At 39.1% G+C, this 25,273-nt stretch overlaps 1 protein-coding gene across 8 annotated transcripts in view; it reads right to left on the reverse strand.

Annotated features, from left to right (window-relative positions):
- Positions 1-6,928: 6,928 nt before the first annotated feature.
- The window catches only part of lepr (leptin receptor), a 212,608-nt gene continuing 194,263 nt past the window's right edge, over positions 6,929-25,273 (reverse strand). For all 8 annotated transcript variants that reach the window (XM_073063177.1, XM_073063178.1, XM_073063179.1 and 5 more), the window contains 2 exons: positions 15,816-15,891; positions 6,929-10,526 (listed from right to left, as the gene is read on the reverse strand). In XM_073063177.1, the coding sequence (XP_072919278.1) occupies positions 9,741-10,526; positions 15,816-15,891 (862 nt within the window). In that variant the 3' untranslated portion in view covers positions 6,929-9,740. The remainder of the gene's footprint in view (positions 10,527-15,815; positions 15,892-25,273) is intronic.

Below are 25,273 nucleotides of genomic sequence, written 5' to 3' on the forward strand. Positions count from 1 at the left end.
CCTTGGAGCGACGGAGGATGAGAGGTGACCTGATAGAGGTGTATAAGATGATGAGGGGCATTGATCGTGTTGATAGAGGCTTTTCCCAGGGCTGAAATGGGAAGAGGACACAAGAGGACACAGGTTTAAGGTGCTGGGGAGTAGGTACAGAGGAGATGTCCGGGGTAAGTTTTTTACTCAGAGAGTGGTGAGTACGTGGAATGGGCAGATACGATAGGGTCTTTTAAGAGACTTTTGGATAGGTACATGGAGTTCAGAAAAATAGAGGGCTATAGGTAAGCCTAGTAATTTCTAAGGTAGGGATATGTTTGGCACAACTTTGTGGGCTGAAGGGCCTATGATGTGCTGTAGATTTTCTATTTTCTATAATGCTCAAGGCATCTGAAAGCAAACATGTTCCCTTCAGTTTTATGCTACCTCTTGGTCCCTCTTTTTGTGCAATGGTACTATTGGTAGAGTTTCAAATATTAGTCCCATCCAACATTTTTCCAAGCTTGAGGCAGTTTCCCTGATGCAAAACTGTAATTTCATCACTTCATCATGTTTTTTAGTTTATGCTATCACAAGTGAAAACATGCAACAATCAATTTTATCAGGCTTGACAATGCCAGCTTTCCATTGCTTGCATATTGTTCAAATTTACTGTGATATTTTATTTTTTTAGGAGTGAGTTTAATGTCATATGTGCCAGGCTGGTAAACAAGTTATGAATCCTTTACACATACTCTACTAATAATGAATTGCAGTTGTGATCCAGAATCTCCAGAATTAGTTGTTTCTACCTTTTAAGGCTTTAGTGAATTGTGATACATCCAAGCCTTGAATTGGCTTAATTTCAAATATTTCATTTATCTACAGGTTTCCTTTACCTCAGACCCTTAGATGATGGCCATCCAAGAACCAAAGAATGCAGAACAAAGTTTATTTACCTCTCCTGAGTTCATACGACTTTAAATGAAGCTCATTCCATCATTCAGCCACTTTTATTCCATCATGTGACAACAGATGATTGTCTGAGCAGAAACCAAAATTCTTCAGGTTACTACTAAATAATATAACAATTCAACTTAATGTCAGCTCAATTCTACTGCTACTGTTTTCTTGTGCAGCAAATACTACGTGTAAAAACTAAAGTAAAAGTTGTAGAAATTAGATGGCCAGCTTCCAATGTATTCCAAAAGCCAGTGTAGCAATCCTGCTCTGTGAATAAACCACCCCTGTTCAGTCAAATGCAGAAAATGTGCCAACTTTATAATGATGAGTGCGTGATGTCGCTTCATCGTTTTGTTGTTTCAGTTGGGGTGGAGGTAGCAGTATCATGAGTGGATACTGGAGGTTAAATGTACTCTGCTCTGATTAAGGCCAGTATGCTTCTCTTGAAGGGGAGGTGCAATATGTTTTGGCTGAGGTTGAACAGGCACTACTAATGAAAGCTCACTTGGGATGTTGAAGAATGCCTTAGCATAGACTTTGAATTTATACTGGAGTTCTTACAGACACAGTGCAAAGAAGAATGGGTGATCTCTGGGTTACAATCACCCAAATTATGGGCAACCCTACATATGAATGAGCGCCCATAATATTAAATTCAAAAGTCCAAAAACTGTTCCTCTCTCTTTCCACTCTCAGTGATTGTTCTTACTTTTCAGCCTTATACATTTTTCAATATCATTCTTTACAATACTTTTGAGGTATGGTTGCCACATCAAATTGAATTTTGTGTATTTTCTGACTTGGGCCAAAATTGGAGGAGGGAAGTTCTCTTTTCCCTCTTGTGTCAGTTACAAATGTTCAAATAGTAAGTCTGGTAAGAATAAGTACGGTAGTCTTTTGGAATAATGGTGAGAATGAGGTTTGAGAATATAAATCAATTGAAAAGCTATAGCCCCACCTAGTCCTTCATTTAATCAGTTTGTGGAAATAAAGTTAGGATTGGGAAGGACTTGCTGCCTGATTTTACTCCATTGTCCACTCCAACCTATTCCAGTTTCAGGTGGAATCATAGAGATTTGATCCCATAACTTCAAATATGGTCAGCTTACACACTACATTGAAAAATAGATAAAACAAATCCTTGGAACACTCACATTCATTAATAGTTCAAGCTACTGAAGCTTTTCCTTAGTTTGCTGTATTGCTCACTGTCAATACAACTCAACACGCATCTATCATTTTTATACATCAATTATTGCAGTATTCAAAACAGTTTACAAGTAAAATTTACACATTTAAAACATGCATTCTCATTAGTGATGATTAGATCTTTTACTCACACAATGCATACTAGACAAACTGATTTCCTTTTTAGAAACTTTAATTTCAAACATGTTCCACAGTCTTTCCTTATTAGCTTCAATTTTATTTTGCAAGTTGGCTACAAGCAGACATCCGGGAAAAGAAGCTATTTGTTTTGGAAAACAGTGGTTCCACACATACAAGAAAAGGTTGTAAATTGAAAGCCTGCTGCTGAATAAATAACATCATAAAATAACTTTCCCCAAGGGCAAAGGTTCCCAACTTGGGCCCCTTGCTTAATGATATTGGTCCATAACATAAAAAAACATTGGGAGCTCCTGCTCAAGGAGGAAAAGGAAACAGGGATGGTAGTTTGCCTCCCAGGAGCCCGGGTCCGTGATGTTTCTGAGTGCGTCTTCAATATCCTGAAAAGGGGGAGTGAACAGCGAGAAGTATTGAAACTTTTTGGTACGCCGACATAGGTAAAAAAGAAGGGAGGAAATCCTGAAAAAAAGAGTACAGGGAGTTAGGAAGGAAGCTGAGAAGCAGAACCTCAAGGGTAGTAATCGCGGGATTACTCCTGGGCCATGTGACAGTGAGGAAAGGAATAGAATGAAGTGGAAGATACACGCGTCTTAAGAATTGGAGCAGGGGGCAGACATTCTGATTTCTGAATAATCGGGACGTCTTCTGGGGCAGGTGTGACCTGTACAAAGTGACATGTTTCACTTGAATCCAACAGGGAACAATATTCTTGTGGGCAGGTTTACTAGAGCTGTTGGGAGTGATTTAAACTAATATGGCAGGGGGTGGAAACCAGTATGATAGAGCTGAGGATGAGCCAGCAGGTTAAAAATAGATGATAGATGCAACATGAAATGTAAGGAAGAATAAACCAATGATTGGGTACAAATGCAAATAGAGCAAAGAGTTAAATTGTACCACAGAGGCAATATTCAAAAGGGTGAAGAAAGTAGGACTGAAGGTGCTGTATCTAAATGTGAACATGAGGAAATCTGCGGATGCTGGAAATTCAAGCAACACACACAAAATGCTGTGTATTTAAATGTGTGTAGCATTCGGAATAAGGTGGATGAACTCATGGCACAATTAGAGATTGGTTGGTATGACATTGTGGGCATTACTGAGTTGTGGCTGAAAGAAGACCATTTTTGGGAGCTTAACATCAAAGGATATATGTATCGAAAGAACAGGCAGGAAGGCATAGGCTGTGGTGTGGCTCTGTTGGTAAGAGATGGGATTACATCTTTAGAAAGAGATGACATAGGGTCAGAGAATGTGAATCTTTGTGGATGGAATAAAGAAACTGCAAGAGTAAAAAAAATAACATTATGGGAATCATACATAGGTCTCCAAATAATAGCCAAGATGTAGGATTGAGATTGCAAAGGGAACTGGAAAAGGTATGTAATAAAGGTAATGACACAATTGTAATGGGGGACTTCAATATGCAAGGGGAGTGGGAAAATCGGGTTGGTGTTGGATCACGAGGGAGGGAATTTGTTGAATGCCTATGAGATGGCTTTTTAGAGCAGCTTGTGCTTGAGCCTACTCAGGGAAGGGTTATCTTAGAATGGGCATGATGCATAATCCAGTTCTTATTAGGGAGTTTAATGTGAAGGAACCTTCAGGAGGCAGTGATCATAATATGATTGAATTTATACTGCAATTTGAGAGAGAGAAGCATAAGACACATGTATCAGTATTGCAATGGAATAAAGGGAATTACAGAGGCATGAGAGAGGAACTTGCCCAGATGAATTGGAGGAGGATACTGGTGGGGATGACAGCAGAGTAGAGATGGCTCAAGTTTCTAGGAATAGTTCACAAGGTGCAGGATAGATATGTCTCACTGAAGAAGAAATTCTCAACTGACAGGGGTAGGCAACCTTGGCTGACAAGGGAAGTTAGGGACTGCATAAAAGTAAGGAAAGGGCATATAAAGTAGCAAAAATGAGTTGGATGATAGGGAAGCTTTTAAAATCCAACAAAGGGCAACCAAAAAGCTATAAGGGAAAAGAAGAAAAATGAGAGCAAACTAGCCAATAATATAAAGTAGGATACTAAAGGGGTTCCCTGTTATATACAGAATAAAAGGGAGTGGACCACTGGAAAATTATGCTGGTGAGGTAGTAATCTGTGATAAAGAAAAGGCAAAAGAACTCTTAATGGCTACTTCACATCTATCTTCACTGTGGAAGACACTAGCAGTGTGCCAGAGGTCCATGAGTGTCAGGGAGCAGAAGTGAGTGCCATCACTATTACAAAGGAAAAAGTGCCAGGTTGGCTCAAAGGTCTTAAGGTGGATAAGTCACCTGGACCAGGTGGACTACATCCTAGAGTCCCTAAAGAGGTTGCTGAAGAGATAACGGATGCATCAGTCATGATCTTTCAAGAATCACTTGATTCTGGCATGGTCCCGGAAAACTGGAATATTGCAAACGTCACTCCGCTCTTTAAGAAGGGAGGGAAACAAAGGAAAGGAAATTATATGTCAGGTAGCCTAACCTCAGTGGTTGGGAAAGTGTTGGTGTCTATTATTAAGGATGAAGTTTTGGGGTACATGGATGCTAATGATAAAATAAGTCAAAGTCAGCATGGTTTCTGTAAAGGGAAATAAGGAAATCTTACCTGAAAATCTGTTAAGAGTTCATCAAGGAATTAACTATCAGGGTGGACAAAGGAGAGGCAATGGATATCATTTACTTGGATTTTCAGAAGGCATTTGATAAGGTGCCACACATAAGGCTGCTCAACAAAAGTGTCACAGGAAAGATACTGGCATGGATAGAGGAATGGCTGATTGGCAGGAGGCAGTGAATGGGAATAAAGGAAGCCTCTTCTGGTTGGCTGCCAGTGACTAGTGGTGTTCCACAAGGGTCAGTATTGGGACCTTTTCACATTGTTTGTCAATGATTTGGATAATGGAATTATAGGCTTTGTGGAAATGTTTGCGGATGACACAAAGATAGGTGGAGGGATAGGTAGTGCTGAGGAAGCAATGCGATTACAGCAGAACTTAGACAAATTGGAAGAATAGGCAAAAAAGTGGCAGATGGAATACAGTGTTGGGAAATGTATGATAATGCATTTTGATAAAATAGTGCGGACTATTATCTAAATGGGGAGGATGTTCAAACATTGGAGGTGCAGAGGGACTTGGGAATCCTCATGCAAGACTCCCAGGAGGTTAAGTAACAGGTGAAGAGTGTTATAAAGAAGGCAAAATCAATGTTGGCATTTTCCCAAGGGGAATAGAATATGCAAGCAAGGAGATACTACTGAGCCTTCATAAGACACTAGTCAGGCCGCACTTGGGAGTATTGTCAACAGTTTTCGGCCCTATATCTCAGAAAGGCTGTGATGTCATTGGAGAGAGCCCAGAGGAGGTTCACGAGGATGATTCCAGGAATTAAGGGGTTAACATATGAGGAGTGTTTGGCAGCTTTGGGCCTGTACTAACTAGAATTTAGAAGAATGCTGGGGGATCTCGTTGAAACCTACTGAATGCTGAAAGGGCTAGATAGGGTGGATGTGGAGAGGATGTTTTCTATGGTGGGGATATCCAGAACTAGAGGGCACAACCTCAAAATTGAGGGGTGGCCTTTTAGAACAGAGGTAAGGAGGAATTCTTTTAGCCAGAGAGTATTGAATCTGTGGAATGCTCTGCCACAGACTGCGGTGGAGTCCAGGTCCATGGATATATTTAAGCTGAAGTTGATGGTTTGCTGATCGGTCAGGGCATCAAAGCATATAGGGAAAAGGCAGGTGTATTGGTTGAGTGAGATCCAGGATCAGCCATGATGGAATGGCGGAGCAGATTCAATGGGCTGAATGGCCTAATTCTGCTCCTATGTCTTATGGTCTTAATAACAAACTGCCATGAAAATAAGAAACACAGGCAAGAAGGTGCTTGAGCTGTTGACCACTAAGGGTTAGATGGCCACTGTAAATAATTATGGTTTGAAGGGTAGAGCAGCAGTGACAGAAATATAAAACTAGTAACTCTAAATATTCACCGCCCATGCCCCTCTCCTTTCTAGCAAAGAAACGCTTTTGTGATACAGAGTAACAAAATTGTTATTAAAATAAATGTTTTAAAAACTAGTATCACACACATGAGAAAGTCTGCAGATGTGTCCAAAGCAACACACACAAAATGCTGGAGGAACTCAGTAGGCCAGGCAACATCTATGGAAAAGAGCGAACAGTCCACATTTCAGGCCAAGACCCTTCATGAGGACTGGAAATGAAGGGAAGAAGTCAGAGTAAGAAGGTGAGGAAAGGAGGAGTAACTAGCAAATCCTTTCTTATAGGTGTTATGGTCTTTTAACCTAGAATCTCTTACACTGATCTATCAACTGGAAATTTTGAAGTGTAGTTAGATGATTAAAACAGACATGGAGAAGTAAAATAAAATTTTTCCACAAAAACACAAAAGCATATTGGTTATATAAGTGTGGGTCAAAAGGCCACTCTATCCATCACCTGCAAACTAAAAATAATTCACAGCTCTTCCAAACGAAATAACACTTGTAATGAAGATGACTCATCAATATTTAACCCGTAGTGTGCAGCAAAAGGATAGATGGAACACTGATTTTGATAACACAGTGTAATGAATTGCAAGAGAACCATGGAATGTGGGGTTAGTTTAGAGAGTAGAGATACTTTTATTCAAAAACTACAGCCATGACCTTTTTGAATGGTAAACCAGGCACAACGGTGGAGTGGCCTAGCTCTGGTTTTATTTCTTACGTTTTCATGAACCAAACAGGTTATTAAATGCAAATATATACAATTTGTTGTAAATTATAACAGTTAGCACCACACACATAACAAAGATGCTAAACCATATGTAGAATTTTTAAAAACCACAAAATGCAAAACATTCCAATCCTTGATATAAGGGACAATTTTACACTTCCACATTTTCAACTGCAAGCCTCATTTAGTGAAAAAATAAACTTTAGCATGTAAATATTTTCAGCATTAAAATGTATGGAATATTTCATATCTATATATTTCTTTCAAATGGTATAATTTTGCAAAAGGCACATTAATACTAGTATAAATCAATGTATACTTTAAATGGAAAATGCTCCTTTGCTATCTTTTCTATATCGTCGTTATTTTGCCCATGTTATGTAAGTGTGATTTGTAATGATTGAAGGAAGAGGAGGATAACAGGGAGTGTTTCACTTCATTAATCACTAACATAGCAATTCAGATAACGTCATTACATGATTCAATAGGCTAGTCATGGACACATCATCTCCAACTTAACAGATAACCTTGACCTATTTATTACTGCAGAAGCAGGTAGAAGATTGCATTTGTTCGCAGATAAGTATAGACAGCAATACCTCATCCACGACTGTCTTCAGTACTGGTGACCCACAAAAATGAGTCCTCTCCTCCCTCCTTTACTCCCTATGCACTCATAATTCCATGGCCAGATTCTACAAGTTCACCATAGTAGACCAGATCTCAAATAACAAGTAAACCAGATTCGAGTCCCTACCTTCCCAGTGTAGTCCCAGCAAACACCCATGTCATTGAAACTAAAGCAGATGAATTTAAAGTGAGAGTTACTTATTGAAGGGATCTGACAGATCAAAACATGGCTCGCACCTGCTTCAGCTGAATCAGTTAAGAAATAGAAAACCTATTAACATGTTGTCATGCAAACGAACTTACTCTCAATATCAGCAAAACAAGAGCTGGTCACTGCAGGAAGCAGAGTGGAGCATATGTTCCTGTATTTATCAATGATGATGGTCAAGTTCCTTGCTGTAAATATCACCAATGATCTGTTGTTGCCCAATCACATAGATGCCATGGGCAAAAAAAACACACACACACATGCACTCTACTTCCTCGGAAAACAAAGGAGATTCAGCATACCCCATTTGCAAATTTCTACAGAAGTACCACGGGGAACATTCTGACTGGCTGCATCACTGCTTTGTACGGAGGCTCCTGTGCATAAAAACAAGAAAAGCTACTGAGGGTTGTAGACTCAGCCAACTCCACCCTGGGCACAAACCTTCTCACCAGCAAGGACATCTTCAAAGGGTGGCATCCATCATTAAGGAATTCACAACCTACCCCATTACTGCACTGCACAATCTCTGAAACACTATGTTCTTCCTTCTCTGCTCTTTTTCCCTTGCCCTCAATGTATTTGTGTGTTGAAATGATGCGTATGATGACTTGCAAAATGTTTTCACTGTATCTCAGTACATGTGAAAATAACAAATTAATTCCAATTCCACACACTGTTACCAGCTTAAAAACTAATCTCCAACTATTCTCTGGATAAAAGGTATCCCATTTATTTCAGAAAATAATCTGCTTTCCTGGTTTTATGCAGGAAAACAGATTCCTGTAAAGATTCAATGACTTCCAACATAAATGAATGATTCTTGATTCATGGACTTTGGCTGATTTTTTTTAATATCTGTAGTCAAGAAACAATAAAGTTAAGAGTGGACCCTTAACATTTGAAGATCATATCAAGTTTCATGAATTAAACTTGTTACCAAACATATATTGGCACCAAACATATAAACCCCTGTACAGTAAGTAAATTGTATCCAGGCTAACACTGAACAAAGCCCTCAAGGCATCAAGTTTAATTAAGGCTCAGAAAAATATGTGCTAAGCATCTTGAAGGAATAATGATGAATTCAGCATTAAGTAATGGTACATGACATTGGTTAGTAGAATGAATATTTTGAATTTATTTATTTTTTGTATAAAAAGATACTGGTGCGTCAATGAGAGCCTCTATTTGTGTATGATGTAAAGTAGAAGTGGTATCAGCATTTATTTAATAGGTTGACAGTACAGGATCAGAGTTCTATGCATTCTAATGCACTTATGGAATCATATCAGATTCATCAGAGTACTCGCTTTATGCCAATGTAACACTCAAACCATTGAAGTTATCAAGGTATTTTATGACATCAAGGCATAGAATTTAATCTAGAGACCACCTCAGTCCTTTAAAATTAACTCCCTACTTTGTATTTATACTAATGTCATGCTTCTGAAAATTAAATGGTACCCTGTATGTACTTTCTATCTTGGGCATTCTAACCTCATTGAAATCCCATCTATTTCCAAAACATAATGCCTTAATTTGTGATTTTTAAAGCCATAGAACTTAATTCAATACCTTATCAATAATTACTGATTAATAATTACTAATCTTTTACGGCTTTTTGAACTTTTTGCACTGTCTTACAATCCTTTCTAATATTATTAGCTAATCAAATTAATAGGGTGCTAGAATGAAATGTTCAGTACACAAAAGGCCATTATTCATGAACACACACGTCCTGGGTTTGGAATGGATTTAAACAACACAAAATGATACAATGTAATGTATACATAGTCAAAAATATTAGCCAATTGCAGGCTATCTTTTAAGATGGCTAGATGATATTTGGTCATCAATATTGCTTGCTTTTCAGTGCTTAGAAGTCTGTTTGAAACTGAGGCATATATGACCTGAGTGCCCTCTGAGGAGGGTGATCTCCATTCAGGCTGAATTTCAACAATGAATTCAGGTAAGATATTGAATAAATTTCTGATGGATTCTGAAACTCCAGAGATAAACATTTTTCCAGAAGTGGCAGTTCTTGCACAGTGTGTCCTTCTGTGTTACTGTTAGCAATGTCCTCAAATGAAGTCTGTTCCAAGTAACAAAAATCTACTCCTTCATCATTGCCATTGAAAAAGACTTTGCTTTCTTGTTCATGAGATTCAGAGAAACCCTCTGAAGAAATAATAGAACTTGAACTGGCTTCATCAAATTGGATTAACTGCATGAGCGAATGTTTTTGAAATTCCCACAGATTACTAGATTCATTACCAGAACTGTCAGTTTCATTGCCTGAATACACACCTTCATCAGAATAGCTGCTTATGCACTTGTGTTTTGTGCAAAGTGGATCCACTTCCACCTCTATCATAACCTTCGAATATTCAGATTTTGACTGTGCACAAGTAGTTTCCACACTGTCTTCTATTTTGCCATCTGCATTATTACTTTCACTCGGATCCTGAATATCTGATGAATTTGCATTTTGCTTCATTACTACCTCACTTCCAGAATCCACAGCAATTACACTTTTGTCTTCTTTAAATTGTATTACCTCTTCTATTATTGCTGCAGCAAATATTTCTGATTCCACAAGTTGTGGGGAAACAGGTAATACACCTTGACTATATTTCCCAAATACATCAGCAGCAGCGTCAGACTGCAAAAAGACAAAATTTAAAATAATTTTAGGATCCTTCTTAAGATTAAAATAAGAAACATCAGCAACAACCATTTCTGCTATTTATGAAAACATTTGTTGTTTTACAAGTAGCAAATAGGAAATAACATTATTTATAAATATTATATTCAATTGTGACAAGTAATATCCGATATTGTACTTTAATCTCTCACTATTTCTGTTCTTGATTAATCTGCAATTGAAGAACAATAAAGCAAATAATACTGAAATGCTATTTTGTAATTGATCAAAACAGTGCATATGATATGATCACAGATAGGCATGCACCTCATTTAAAAATTACTTTTATCACTATCTTACATTGTTAATATAGCCACTAGAAAATTAATTGAGTTGCTATTTCAGGAAGCATATTGTCATGGTAAGAGGTGTGCCCTTGGTGATATTTATGTAGGTCCTAAGAGGTATTCCCAGTGTTGTAACAAAACACCTATTTCTTACTTTTGACTCTCCAGTGTCTGGGAATCTGGCCACCAAAAGCAAGCGAAGTGCAATTATCAGAATATCTGCTGATAGTTTTAGAGTGAGTAGTGTTCAATTTGTGCAACAAATCATAAATAAAAAAGAAAGAACCATTGCTGATTTTGATTATTCTTTTTGAGCTTCAATTTAATGATCCGTGTTTATTTCAGGTAGACAGGTGGGTTGAAGAGCTGAGAGCAACAACAGATTGAAAAGTTTGTTGAATTCATAAGAGATGGCTTTTTAGAGCAGTTTGCCATTGAACCTACTAGGGGATCAGCTATTCTGGATTGAGTGTTATGTAATGAACTGGAGGCAATTAGGGAGCTTAAGGTAAAAGAGCCCTTAGGAACCAGTGATCACAATATGATTGATTTCAACTTGAAATCTGATAGGGAGAAAGGAAACACTGGTGTAGCAGTATATCAGTGGAGTAAGGGAAATTACAGCAGTATGAGAGAGGAGTTGGCCAAAGTAAATTTGAAGGAGCTGCTGACAGGCATGTCAGCAGAGTAGCAATGGTATGCGTTTCTGGGAAAGATGAGGAAAGTGCAGGACAAGTGTATTCCAAAAATGAAGAAATACTCAAATGGCAAAATAGTTCAAGGTGGCTGACAAGGGAAGTCAAAGTTAATGTAAAAACAAAAGAGAGGGCATACAAGAAGACAAAAATTAGTGGGAAGATAGAGGATTGAGAAGTTTTAAAAAGCCTACATAGAGCAACTAAAAGAATCATTAGAAGAGAAAACATGAAATATGAAAGCAAGCTAACAAATAATATCAAAGTGGATAGTAAAAGCTTTTTCAAGTATTTTAAAAAATAAAAGAATGAGAGTGGATATAGGACCACTAGAAAATGAGGCAGGAGAAATAATAATGGGGACAAGGAGATGGCAGATGAACTAAATGAGTATTTTGCATCAGTCTTCACTGTGGAAGACACTCACAGTGTGCCAGATGTTGTAGTGTGTGAAGGAAGAGAAGTGGGTGCAGTTACTATTACAAGGGAGAAGGTGCTCAAAAAGCTGAAAGACCTAAAGGTACATAAGTCACCCGGACCAGATGAACTGCACGCTAGGGTTCTGAAAGTGGTAGCGTTAGAGATTGTGGCAGCATTAGCCATGATCTTTCAGAAATCATTGGACTCTGACATAATGCCTGAGGACTAGAAAATTGCAAATGACACTCCACTCTTTAAGAAAGGAGGAAGGCAGCAGAAAGGAAATTATAGACCAGTTAGCCTGACCTCAGTGGTTGGGAAGATGTTAAATTCAATTGTCAAGGACGAGGTGATGGAGTACTTGGTGACACAGGACAAGATAGGACAAAGTCAACATGGTTTCCTTCAGGGAAAATCTTGCCTGACAAACCTGTTGGAATTCTTTGAGGAGATTACAAGTAGGATAGATAAAGGAGATACAATGGATGGTGTATATTTGAACTTTCAGAAGGCCTTTGACAAGGTGCCATACATGAGGCTGCTTATCAAGTTAAGAGTCCATGGTATTACAGGAAGATTACTCACATGGTTAGAGCATTGGCTGATCAGAAGAAAGCAGCAAGTGGGAATAAAAGGATCCTTGTTGAGTTGGCTGTCAGTGACTAGAGGTGTTCTGCAGGGGTTGGTGTTGGGACCACTTCTTTTTATGCTATATATAAAGAATTTAGATGATGGAATAGATGGCTTTGTTGCCAAGTTTGCAGATGATAATGAAGATTGATGCAGGGGCAGGTAGTGTTGAGGAAATGGGTACCATGCAGAAGGACCTACACAGATTAGGAGAATGGGCAAGAAAGTGGCAAATTAAATATAATGTTGGAAAATGCATGGTCATGCACTTTGGTAGAAGAAATAAATGAGCGGACTATTTTCTAAATGGGGAGAAAATCCAAAATTCTGAGATGCAAAGGGACTTGGGAGTCCTTGTGCAGAACACCCTAAAGGTTACCCTGCAAATTGAGTCGGTGGTGAGGAAGGCAAATGCAATGTTAGTATTCATTTCAAGAGGACTAGAATACCGGAGCAGGGATGTGATGCTGAGGCTTTATAAGGCACTGGCGAGGCCTCACCTTGAGTATTGTGGACAGTTTTGGGCTCCTCATTTTAGAAAGGATGTGCTGGCATTGGAGAGGATCCAGAGGAAGTTGACAAGGATGATTCCAGAAATGAAAGGGTTATCATACGAGGAATGTTTGATAGCTCTGGTTTGAAGGATGTGGGGGTGGGGGGGGGGATCTCACTGAAACCTTTTGAATGCTGAAAGGCCTAGATTGAGTAGATGTGAAAAGGATGTTTTCCATGGTGGGAGAGTCTAGGACAAGAAGGCATAGCCTCAGGATCCAGGGGCATCCATTTAAAACAGAGATCTGGAGAAATTTCTTCAGCCAGAGGATGGTGAATTTGTGGAATTTGTTGCCATATGCAGCTGTGGAGGCCAGGTCATTGGGTGTATTTAAGGCAGAAATTGATTGGACGTGGCATCAAAGGTTACAGGGAGAAGGCCAGGAACTGGGGTTGAGGAGGGAAAAAAAGGATCAGCCATGATTGAACGGCGGAGCAGACTTAGACGATGGGCCAAATGGCCTATTTTCCGCTCCTATATCTTTATGATCTTACAGTCTAAGATCCAGAAATTTAAGGAACTGGACCAATATGTAGTGCTCCAAAGCCAACTGCTCACCAATCTTCACCATGGGAGATGCTGAACACAGTGATATTTGGGAGCAATCTCAATTCTTCCCCCTCACCACACTTCTTTTTGAAGAGTATTGAATTTTCAGTGGTTGTAATAAAGGACTATATATAATCCTCAGCTACTTAACCCTAAATTGCTATTAATTCACGGCCTATCTTCAAAGACAATCCAAAGTACACTAGACACAATATTCATCGTCCGTCATTGATAGTACTCCCACCTCTGGATCAGAAGGACATGGTTTTATGTTCTATTCTAGAAAACTGAGAATAAAAATCTTTTCTGTCAACCAAGTGCATCACTGAGGGAGAAGTACCAAGGTATTAAATGGTGTAACACATCCCTGCCCCCTCGACTGGACTCTTATTTTATTATTTCACAAAGAAGTAGATTCTTCCAGTGACCTGGCTAATGCTGAATTCTCAGTCAATATCAGTGAAACAAATTATCTGCTTATATCACATTATCTCTAGGGGGAACCTGCTGAGTATATTTCGTCTCTCACTTGACCATAGTGACTGCATTTCAAAAGTAATTCATCAGTTCTAAAACACAAGAGAACATCTGGAGAATAGGAAAGGAGTGTTATAAATACAATTTAATTGATATTAATCACTTGGAAAGAAAAATTACAAACAAAGAGTGCAAAATATTTGATCTAATTTGATATTAGTGTATCAGCTGAGAATATACTGAACCTGTTTACTCAGTGCTTATTTAATGTAATCCCTCAACCAGATTTTTATTGATTTGGTGTATGATTATGGTACTTTTAAAAGGCCTTAACTCAACAATAAATTATTTTAATTGCAATCATCCAAAACAGTACATTAGTCTCTGTATCATAAGCCCATTTGTGTAACATTGTTTATCATCCTATATTCAGTGCAAAAAACATTTACTCACTTCTACACAAACACTCTCGTATATCCATTACACTATTTGTTCACTCAGTATCAGAATCAGGTTTATTATCACTGGCATGTGACGTGAAATCTGTTAACTTAGCAGCAGCAGTTCAATGCAATACATAATATAGAAGTGAAAATAATAAAAATAATAATAAAAATAAGTAAATCAATTACAGCATGCGTATATTGAACAGATTAAAAAATGGGCAAAAAACAGAAATACTGTATATTAAAAAAAAGTGAGGTAATGTCCAAGGATTCAATGTCCATTTAGGAATCGGATGGCAGAGGGGAAGAAGCTGTTCCTGAATCACTGGGTGTGTGCCTTCAGGCTTCTGTGCCTCCTACCTGAATGTAACAGTGAGAAAAGGGCATGCCCTGGGTGCTGGAGGTCCTTAATAATAGACACTGCCTTTCTGAGACACCACTCCTTGAAGATGTCCTGGGTACTTTGTAGGCTAGTACCCAAGATGAAGCTGACTAGATTTACAACCTTCTGCAGCTTCTTTCAGTCCTGTGCAGTAGCCCCCTGCCCCCCGCATACCAGACATTGATGCAGCCTGTCAGAATGCTCTCTGCAGTACATCTATAAGTTTTTAAGTGTATTTGTTGACATGCCAAGTCTCTTCAAACTCCTAATGAAGTATAGCGACAGTCTTGCCTTCTTTATAAGTACATCGATATGTTGGGACCAGGTTAGATCCTCAGAAATCTTGACACCCAGGAACTTGAAACTACTCACTGTCTCCACTTCTGATCCTTCTATGAGGATTGGTATGTGTTCCTTCATCTTACCCTACCTGAAGTCCACAACTAGCTCTTTAGTCTTACTAAAGTTGAGTGCCAGGTTGTTGCTGCAGCACCACTCCAATATTTGGCATATCTCACTCCTGTACGCCCTCTCATTACCACCTAAGACTCTACCAACGATGGTTGTATCGTCAGCAAATTTGATATTTGAGCTATGCCTAGCCACACAGTCATGTGCATATAGAGAATAGAGCAGTGGGTTGAGCACACGCCCTGAGGTGTGACAGTGTTGATCGTCAGCGAGGAGGTTATGTTATCACCGATCTGCACAGACCGCTGTTTTCCAGTTGGGAAGTCTCTGTATTCAAACTTGCATGTTTGTTAGTGACAAATTCACAGCAAATTTACATGATCATTTAAAAACCCACCTTTTTAAAGTTAATTCCTTGAGCCCATGAGCATTTGTTAGGATTAGGAACTTCTTTCCAGACGAGACTTCTTATTCTAATGGTAAAGAATGTTACTTATTAATTCACTGCATTTCTGAAACAGTTTCATTTAAATGTTTTATTGCAGAGCAAGCACGCACGTAATTTCATCTCTCTGCAGAATAGTACTTTCAGCTGATCTTCAGTTATGTGTACTGTGGTGATTGTTAGCCTTGTGTTCAAGAAAATGCTGGATGCTTTCATCTAAGTTATTAATCTGAAAGCAAGTTATTTCAATAATGTCAAGCCTTGATATAACTTAGTGGCTCTTCATAATTGTAGAAATATGCTTTGAAAATCCTACTAAAGCCTGCCTTGAACCTAAATAAACCACTTGTTAATGGGTAAGTAATAAATTGAACTTGGAGATCACTCAAAGAAGCAAATGAGTAGCCACAATAAAGGTAAAGAAATACATAAATATACAGGGCTTTACACCCGAGGAAAAATAACTGAACAAAACTAACAAAAAATCCTCTTCATCCATTATTTTAATCACTTGAAATATTCTTTGTTATAAGAAAGTATCAACTAAAATTATAATGGCAGTACTATAACACTGTTCTGCACTGCTATCATTTCACTTCGTACTACCTCAGTGCACTGTTGTAATGAACTATCTGTACAATCGCATGCAAGACAGGTTTTTCACTGTACCTCACTACATGTGACAATAATAAACCAATTTACCAGTAAAGAAACTTTAAAAAATACAGCAGAATTACTGGATAATTAATATACTGAAATGAGAACTTCCATTAACTAGGATGAAATTATTGATCTATTGCTGTTAAATTAAAGATATGGAATCAAAAATCTAAACTTTATTTGGTAGAAACATTCTATCAGAAGGGATTTATTGAAATGATTCAATACTGCATTAACCATACACGTGATATTACTTTGCTTAATTCAAGCAATCTACAAACAAATGGTCATTGATACAAAATAATGTTAGCAGTTGTAGACCAAAAAAGAACAGTCTTTGGCAATAATGAGGAAATACTTCGCTGAAGAACATGAATACCTTCCTGGCATCAGGGGGAATAACAAATTGCTTTCTTTTGGACAAACATTAAAATGTTCATCTGCTTTAAGTCTTCTTTGAGACACTGAAGGATATGACGTTACCACCATTACAGTTATTATGTGACATTGATTTTATGCCTTCACAGCTAACACATTTTTTAAAATATTAGGTTTAATTAATACTAATTGATTTGCTGTATTCAGTTGTGGACACATGCCATGTTATTACATAACAGTCCTTGTAACTCAGCAAATAAAATAAACCTGCTTTTCCCTTGTTATTAAATTAACTGAAAAACACTGACCATTAGTATGGAGTTAATTCACTATGCAGAACTGGGGACCTGGGGTAAGTAAAAGGAAGGTGAGAGAGGTAAAAGAGCAGAATGGGGAATAGAGGAAAAGGAGGAATTGGGGAAACTTTTTACCAGAAGGAAAAATTGATATTCATGCCATCAGGTCAAAGGCTACCCAGATGGAATATAACATAATATAACTAAAAGAAGGGTTTATTTGTAATAACAGTCTTTGGGTTTCAGGTTATCCTTATTATGTGTTTTTTTTTTTGGCTGGTGAAAAAAAAACACTTCAGTACTTTATGAAATCATTAAAATGATTCCATCTACTTACACACTACAATCTGAGTGCTTGGTTTACTTCTTTTTTTGTCACTATCATGATTATTTTAAAAGATAAAACTCTGCAGCACAGAAACAGTCCTTCTGGTCCACATGACTCCATGCTGACCACCAAGCATCCATTAACAACGATCCCGATTTATCCTTCCACCAATTCCCTCAAATATCCCCACTCTACCACTCTCTTAAATTACAGTAGCTAATTAACCCTCTCCTTCGAAGGAATCCAGAGCAGACAGGGAAACCCATGCAGTCAAAGGGGAAACATACAAACTGTGGTGAACTACATATACCTGTCTGGGCCCTGCCCTCAGTCTCCAGGATGTAGTATGGTGGTCAATTGCTGCTTGTTCTTTCTTCCAGCCAATAAAAGCCTATATCTCGCCTCACATCTCGGAAAGTTATTGATGGTGCATCACAAACTCCACATAGACATGGCCTGAGACCAGGATTGAATCCATCATGCAGCACCTCCACCAGCTTTTTCACTGTGCCTTTTACATCCTTTGACAGGATTGACTACACCAACCTCCCCCAATATACCTCTTCACTTCAAGTCAAGTCAACTTTTATTGTCATTTCGACCATAACTGCTGGTACAGTGCATAGTAAAAATGAGACAATGTTTTTCAGGACCACGGTGTTACATGACGCAGTACAAAAAAACTAGACTGAACTACGTAATAAAAAAAAACACAGAGAAAGCTACACTAGACTACAGACCTACACTGGACTGCATAAAGTGCACAAAAAAGTGCAGGCATTACAATAAATAATAAACAGGACAGTAGGGCAAGGTGTTAGTCCAGGCTTCGCGTATTGAGGAGTCTGATAGCTTGGGGGAAGAAACTGTTACATAGTCTGGTCGTGAGAGCCCGAATGCTTTGGAGCCTTTTCCCAGACCGCAGGAGAGAGAAGAGATTGTATGAGGAGATGCATGGGGTCCTTCATAATGTTGTTTCCTTTGCAGATGCAGCGTGTAGTGTAAATGTCCGTGATGGCAGGAAGAGAGATCCCGATGATCTTCTCATCTGACCTCACTATCCGCTACAGGGTCTTGCGATCCGAGATGGTGCAATTTCCGAACCAGGCAGTGATGCAGTTGCTCAGGATGCTCTCAATACAACCCCTGTAGAATGTGATGAGGATGGGGGGTGGGAGATAGACTTTCCTCAGCCTTCGCAAAAAGTAGAGACACTGCTGGGCTTTCTTTGCTATGGAGCTGGTGTTGAGGGACCAGGTGAGATTCTCCGTCAGGTGAACACCAAGAAATTTGGTGCTCTTTACGATCTCTACGGAGGAGCCGTCGATGTTCAGCGGGGAGTGGTTGCTCTGTGCCCTCCTGAAGTCAACAACCATCTCTTTTGTTCACATTAAGAGACAGGTTGGGTTAATCCAGACACATCTGGTCCTATCCATATTTATCCAGTTGCAGCCAGAGAATCAACTGCAAGGATTTTTTTCTGCTCTGACATTTATCTCCAATGTCCTCCAAGGATTCTCATCCACCTAATATCCTTGGAAATATGATCTAAAAGGTAACTATTACTTTCATGTCACCTTTGCTCTGCACAACAGAACCAATTTTAGGACCAAATTTTCACTTTCCTTGTGATCACATGGCCTTTCAATTTACTGAACAATTTGCCATGTTTGAATTTATCAAATGCCTTGTCTTATCTGTCACAACTCAACCTTGTTGTCAACTCCCTTCATTATTCTATCAACTCTGACATGTCCAATAGCATTAGAGGATGAGGAAAAATCTCCTAGCTATTCCCTACAAAATTAGGAGGTTAAAGTCTCTGTGGCCCCTTTATTCTTTATTCCTGTCACCAGCAAGGCAGTTAGTAAAGTATGACCTTGAGAGGATCTTTGAACCATGTAACTGAACATTACAAAGTCCAACAGCTTTCAGCACTGCAACATTACCAGGCTCTGCTCTTGCCTTAGCTGCTGAAATTCTCTCCTTTGCCTCTTTAAAACTCGGCTTGACTTTCCTACATGTTCCTGACCAGTTTGCATTTTAACTTCTAATCCAAGACTCCTGTGCTCTTTGAGGTTTAAGTGGTATCTCTGTTATAACTCTCAACCTTATTTTAAATTACTTCACATCTCAGTCATCTCTACCTCTTATTCCCTCCAGGTCTACAACATGTATTCACATTCTCAAATTCTGCTAATGCAAATCACCAAGTTCACAGGCATTGCCGCTTCAGTCACCCAGATCCCAACCTCTAAAATACTTTCCAACATCTCAACTCCACTTTTCTCCATGAAGAAACCTATTAACACCTATCACTTAGACAAGTGCATCTAATGTATCCCAGACTCTTAAAAGTGGAGCAAATAGCAGCGAATCTGACCATTTAACAAATATCTAGCCAGAGGCATGCTGCCAAATGACTGGAAAACTGTTAATGTCGTACAGCTGTTAAAACATAAAAATGATAGAATGAGAAATCATAGCCTGTCAGGCCGACATCTGTGGAAAAAAAAATTATTGGAAGAAGTTTTTGGGTCAAATTGTTCCTAATGTGTCATATTTGACCTCAAAATAAACTTTGTACACATAAGTGTACCATAAGTAGAATGACTCAAACATCTTCTGATTTGGCCTGTGCCTGAGCTTACGACTGTTATTTTCCATAGCACCTTTGGCACATTATTTGGAAAAACACAAGTTCATCAAGTACAGTCAGCATAGACTTGAGAAAAAGTTATGTCTGAATTAAAAATAGTATTTTTTTTTAGAGGTTCACAGTGAGTGATGATTAGACCATAGGACCATAGGACCAAGGAAAGTGGTAAGATGAATTCAAAGTGGACTTAAGTGGTGGAGAGCAAACGGTAAAGCTCAGTGAGAGTTTTCACAAGAGGTAAGTGTAAAGGTATTAGGGTATTGCAACACCGTTTTCCTATGTGATTCAGATTAAATGCTGAACCATGATTAAAAGGGTATGATGATACCAACATTACGAGTGTGATAGACAATGAGGAACAGAGCTGTAGATTGCAGAAAGACAGTAATAGACAAGTAACAGAATAGATAAACAATCAGGTTTATAATCACTAACATAGGTCATGAAATTTGTTGTTAGTGGCGTCACAACATATGAAAATGACTAAGTTAAAATAAATAGCGCAAAAGAGGAATAGTGAGGAATGGTTCATGGTTAACTCATGAATCATTCAGAAATTGAAAAGGAGTGCAAATGGAATTCAGCTCTGGGAAGTGTGAGGCAAAATGTTTGGAAAAGGCAAGCAAGGCATTTGAATGCATAATAGAGTACAAACAGTAGAGGAACAGAGGGATTTGGATTGCACGCTCACAACTTTCTTAAGATAATAGGTCAGGTGGATGTGATAGTTAGGAAGCCATTAGTATCTGAAATATAGAATAAAAGAGCAAATGGAGTATAATGTGGGAGAGTTGAGAAGGTAAATGGTGTCCATTTGGTCAACAAAACTAAGAAAGCATGTTATCTTGCTGGTGAGAGATTTCAGAGTTTTGTGATGCCAAGGGACGGGGATGTCCTGCTACAGGAATAGGGAGTCATTGGAAAGGTAATAATGGTATTGTCCATTGGTTGAAAACCTGAATACAAAAGTAAGAATGTTATCCATAATGCAGGACATTGACAAGACAATATATCTGGAATATTAAGTATAGTTTTGGTTTTGTTATTTATGGAAAATACATTAATGCACTCAATACCTCCTTGTGAAACTGGATACTGGATTTCCTCACCTGCAGACCCATTTAGTTCGGATTGGCAATAACAATTCCTCTACGACCTCCATCAGCAGAGGTGCACCACAAGGTCATGTGCTTACCCTCTGCTCTACTTGCTTTACACTTATGATTATGTGGCTAAGCAGTGTTCCAATGCCACATTCCAGTTTGTTGATGACACTGCTGTTGTGGGCCAAATCAAAGTTGGTGATGAATCAGCATACTGCAGGGAGATTGAAATTCTGGCTGAGTGGTGTCATAATAACAACCTCTCACTCAATGTCAGCAAGACCAAGGAGCTGATTATAGACTTCAGGAGTGGAAAACCAGAGGTCCTCATTGGAGGATCTGAGATGGAGTGGGTTAGCAACTTTAAATTCCTGGGTGTTACTATTTCAGAAGACCTGTCCTGGACCCTGCAAGTATGTGCAATTGTGAAGAAAGCATGGCAGCCACTCAACTTGCTCAGGAGTTTGCGAAGATTCAACATGACATCTAAAATATTGACAAACTTCTGTAGGTATGTAGTGGAGATTGTATTGATTGGCTGCATCACAGCCTGGTATGGAAACACCAATGTCTTTGAACGGAAAACCCTACAGAAAGTGGTGGATTTGCCCCAGTCCATATGAGTAAGCCCTCCCAACCATTGAACATATCTACATAAAAAATGCTGCTGTCGGAAAGCAGCATCCAGCATCAGAGATCCCCACCATCCAAGTCATGCTCTCTTCTTGCTGCTGCAATCAGGTAGAAGAGCCTGAGGACTCTCACCACCAGGCCCAGAACTATCAGGCTCTTGAAAAAATGGAGATAACTACACTCATCTTCACTTGCCCCATCATTGCAATGTTCCTTCAACCAATAATCTCACTTTCAAGAAAACATTATATCATCATCTCATGTTGCTATTTAGTATTTATGATTGTATTTGCACAGTTTGTTGTCTTCTACACTCTGGTTGATTTTTCATTGATCCTGTTATAGTTACTATTCTGTAGATTTGCTGTGTATGCTCACAAGAAAATGAATCTCAGGGTTGAAATTGGTGGCATATGTGTACTTTAATAATAATTTACCTTGAAGTTTAAATTAGTTCTGAGAAGGTTTAATAGTGTAATGTTTAGAATCAGTATCAGAATCAGGTTTAATATCACAGGCATATGTCATGAAATTCGTTGTTTTTTGTGGCAACAGTACATTGCAATACATAATATTTTTATATATTAAAATAAATTAAATAAGCTGTGCACAAAAGAGAGCAAAGAAAAAGTGAGGTCGTATTCACGGGTCCAATGTCCATTCAGAAGTCTGACGGCAGAGGGGAAGAAGTTGTTCCTGAAGCAGGGTTTGAGGGTCAGCACAGCATTGTGGGCCGAAGGGCCTGTAATGTGCTGTACTATTCTATATAAAAAACAATGAGCATATATTTTCAGGCTCCTGTACCTCCTCCTTGATGATAGCAATGAAAAGAGAACATGTCCTGGATGATGGGGGTCTTAAATGATGGATGTCACTTTCTTCAGTTTGCAGGTGTACTCGATGCTGGGGAGGCTAGTGCCCATGATGGACATGGGTGAGTTTACAAATTTCTGTAGTTTTCTCTGATCCTTTAGAACAGGCAAGTTGCCTTTTAAGGAAAGGATGGGCTAATGAGAGGGGGCATGATAGCAACATACCCTATAAGACTTCATATGGTGAATGCGAAGGGATGTTTTTTTTCTCTTGTGAGAGAATTTAGAATTGGGGTTGTTGTTTAACAATAAAGACTTACTCATTTAGGACAGAGAAGAAGTGTTCTTTTTCTCTCAGAGGATTATGAATCTTTAAAATTCTCATAAAGGAGGTAATGCCAATCACCTGGTATTTTTAAGGCAGAAATAGATGGATGCACGACAAGCAGGAAAGTGAAGGGTTATTGCACATCCGCGAATAAAGAATTGAGATCAGTCATAATGTTATTAAATCAATCTGCAGGATTCAAGGGTCAAAAGGCCTACTCCTGCTCCTGATGCATACAAGTGTTTGTGCACAAGAGCACAATTCTGGTTATGACTCTTTAGGAATGATATACTAGCTGGATTCACCAGAATGTTACCATGGTTATAAGAAGGGGGTCACATAAAATGGAACATTGTTGATCAACTCAATGTTTAGGATTTTGAAAAGAATTGTTAGAGTAGATGGAAGAAAACATTTCTCAATGGATAAGGGTACAGAAAGCACAGGCCCATACATGAAAATCAGAGCCACACCTTTCAGGAGGGAAATTAAGAAACTTTTCCTAAAGCGAAGGGTGTTGGAAGTGATCAACTGTTTTGCACAGAAAGTCATTGATGCTAGCTCAGTAATTTTCAATCTGAATGCAATAGGATTTTTATTAAACCGGGAATACAAAGTGATGGTGAACTATTATGGGTGTAACCCTTACTGATATCAAGGACATTTTCAAGAGTTGGTGCCTCAAGGCGGCACACGTGGTGTTATTAAGGACACTCACCATGCAGGACCTGCCCTCTTCCCATTGGTACCATGAAGGAGGAAATACATGAACCTGAAGACTCATACGCATTGATTCATGAACAGCATCGTCCCCTCCGCCATCAGATTTCTGAACAGTCCATGAAACCCATGGACAGTACTTCACTATTCCTTTTTTCCCCACTATTTATGTAATTTATAGTAATTTTATATCTTTACACTGTACTTCTGCCACTACACAACAAATTTCATCATAAAGTCAGTGATAATATATCAGATTCTGAATTCTGATGGAGTTTTGACATGATTCAGATCAGTCTTGATCGTATTGAATTCATAGAAACAGCTACAAAGTTCAAAGTATATATACTGTGTGTCACTATATACCACCCTGAGATTCATTTTCTTGCAGGCATACACAGTGAATCCAAGAAACACAATCAAATCAGTGAAAACCCACCTGCAACAGGATGGACAAACAACCAGTGTGCAAAAGACAACAAACTGCAAATACAGAAAGAAAGAAATAATAATGATAAATAAATAAGCAATAAATATCAAGAAAATGATATAAAGAGTCCTTGAAAGTGAGTCCAGAGGTTATGGGAACAGTTTGGTGATGGGGCGAGTGAAGTTGAGTGAAGTGATCACCTCTGGCTCAAGAGCCTGATAACTGAGGGATAATAACTGTTGCTGGAACTAGTGGTGTGGGTCCTGAGGTTCCTGTTCCTCTAGCAGCAAAGTAGAGAGCATGACGTACAAAAAAGCTGGATGAACTCAGCAGGTCAGGCAGCATCCGTTGAAAGAAGCAGTCAACGTTTCAGGTCGAGACCCTTCGTCAGGACTAAAGAAGGTGGAGGGAGGGTGGAAAACCAATCAAGGGGTGGGGGAGGGGAAGCAGGGAGGGGATAGGCAGGAGAGGTGAAGAAGGAATCTAAGGGGAAAGCACTATGAGTAGTACAAGAAGGCAGAGTCATGAGAGGTGATAGGCAGCTAGAAGAGGAGACAGAGTGAAGGTGGGATAAGGGAAGGGAGAGGGAGGGAATTACTGGAAGCTGGAGAATTCGATGTTCATACCAAGGGGCTGGAGACTACCCAGATGGTATATGAGATGTTGTTCCTCCAACTGAAGTTTGACCTCATCATGGCAGTAGAGGAGGCCATGTATGGACATATCCGAATGGGAATGTGAGGGAGAGTTGAAGTGGGTAGCAACCGGGAGATCCTGTTTGTTGTGGCAGACGGAACAGAAATACTCGATGAAGCAGTCCCCCAATCTGCGTTGGGTCTCGCCAATGTAGAGGAGGCCACACCGGGAGCACCGGATGCAATAGATGACTCCAGCAGACTCACAAGTGAAGTGTTGCCTCACCTGGAAGGACTGTTTGGGGCCCTGAATGGTGGTAAGAGATGAGGTGTAGGGACAGGTGTAGAACTTACGCTTGCAGGGATAAGTGCCAGGTGGGAGATCTGTGGGGAGGGACCTGCGGACCAGGCAGTCGCGGAGGGAACGA

This window comes from Hemitrygon akajei, chromosome 12 (genome assembly GCF_048418815.1).
Source record: "Hemitrygon akajei chromosome 12, sHemAka1.3, whole genome shotgun sequence".
Taxonomy (NCBI): Eukaryota; Metazoa; Chordata; class Chondrichthyes; order Myliobatiformes; family Dasyatidae; genus Hemitrygon; species Hemitrygon akajei.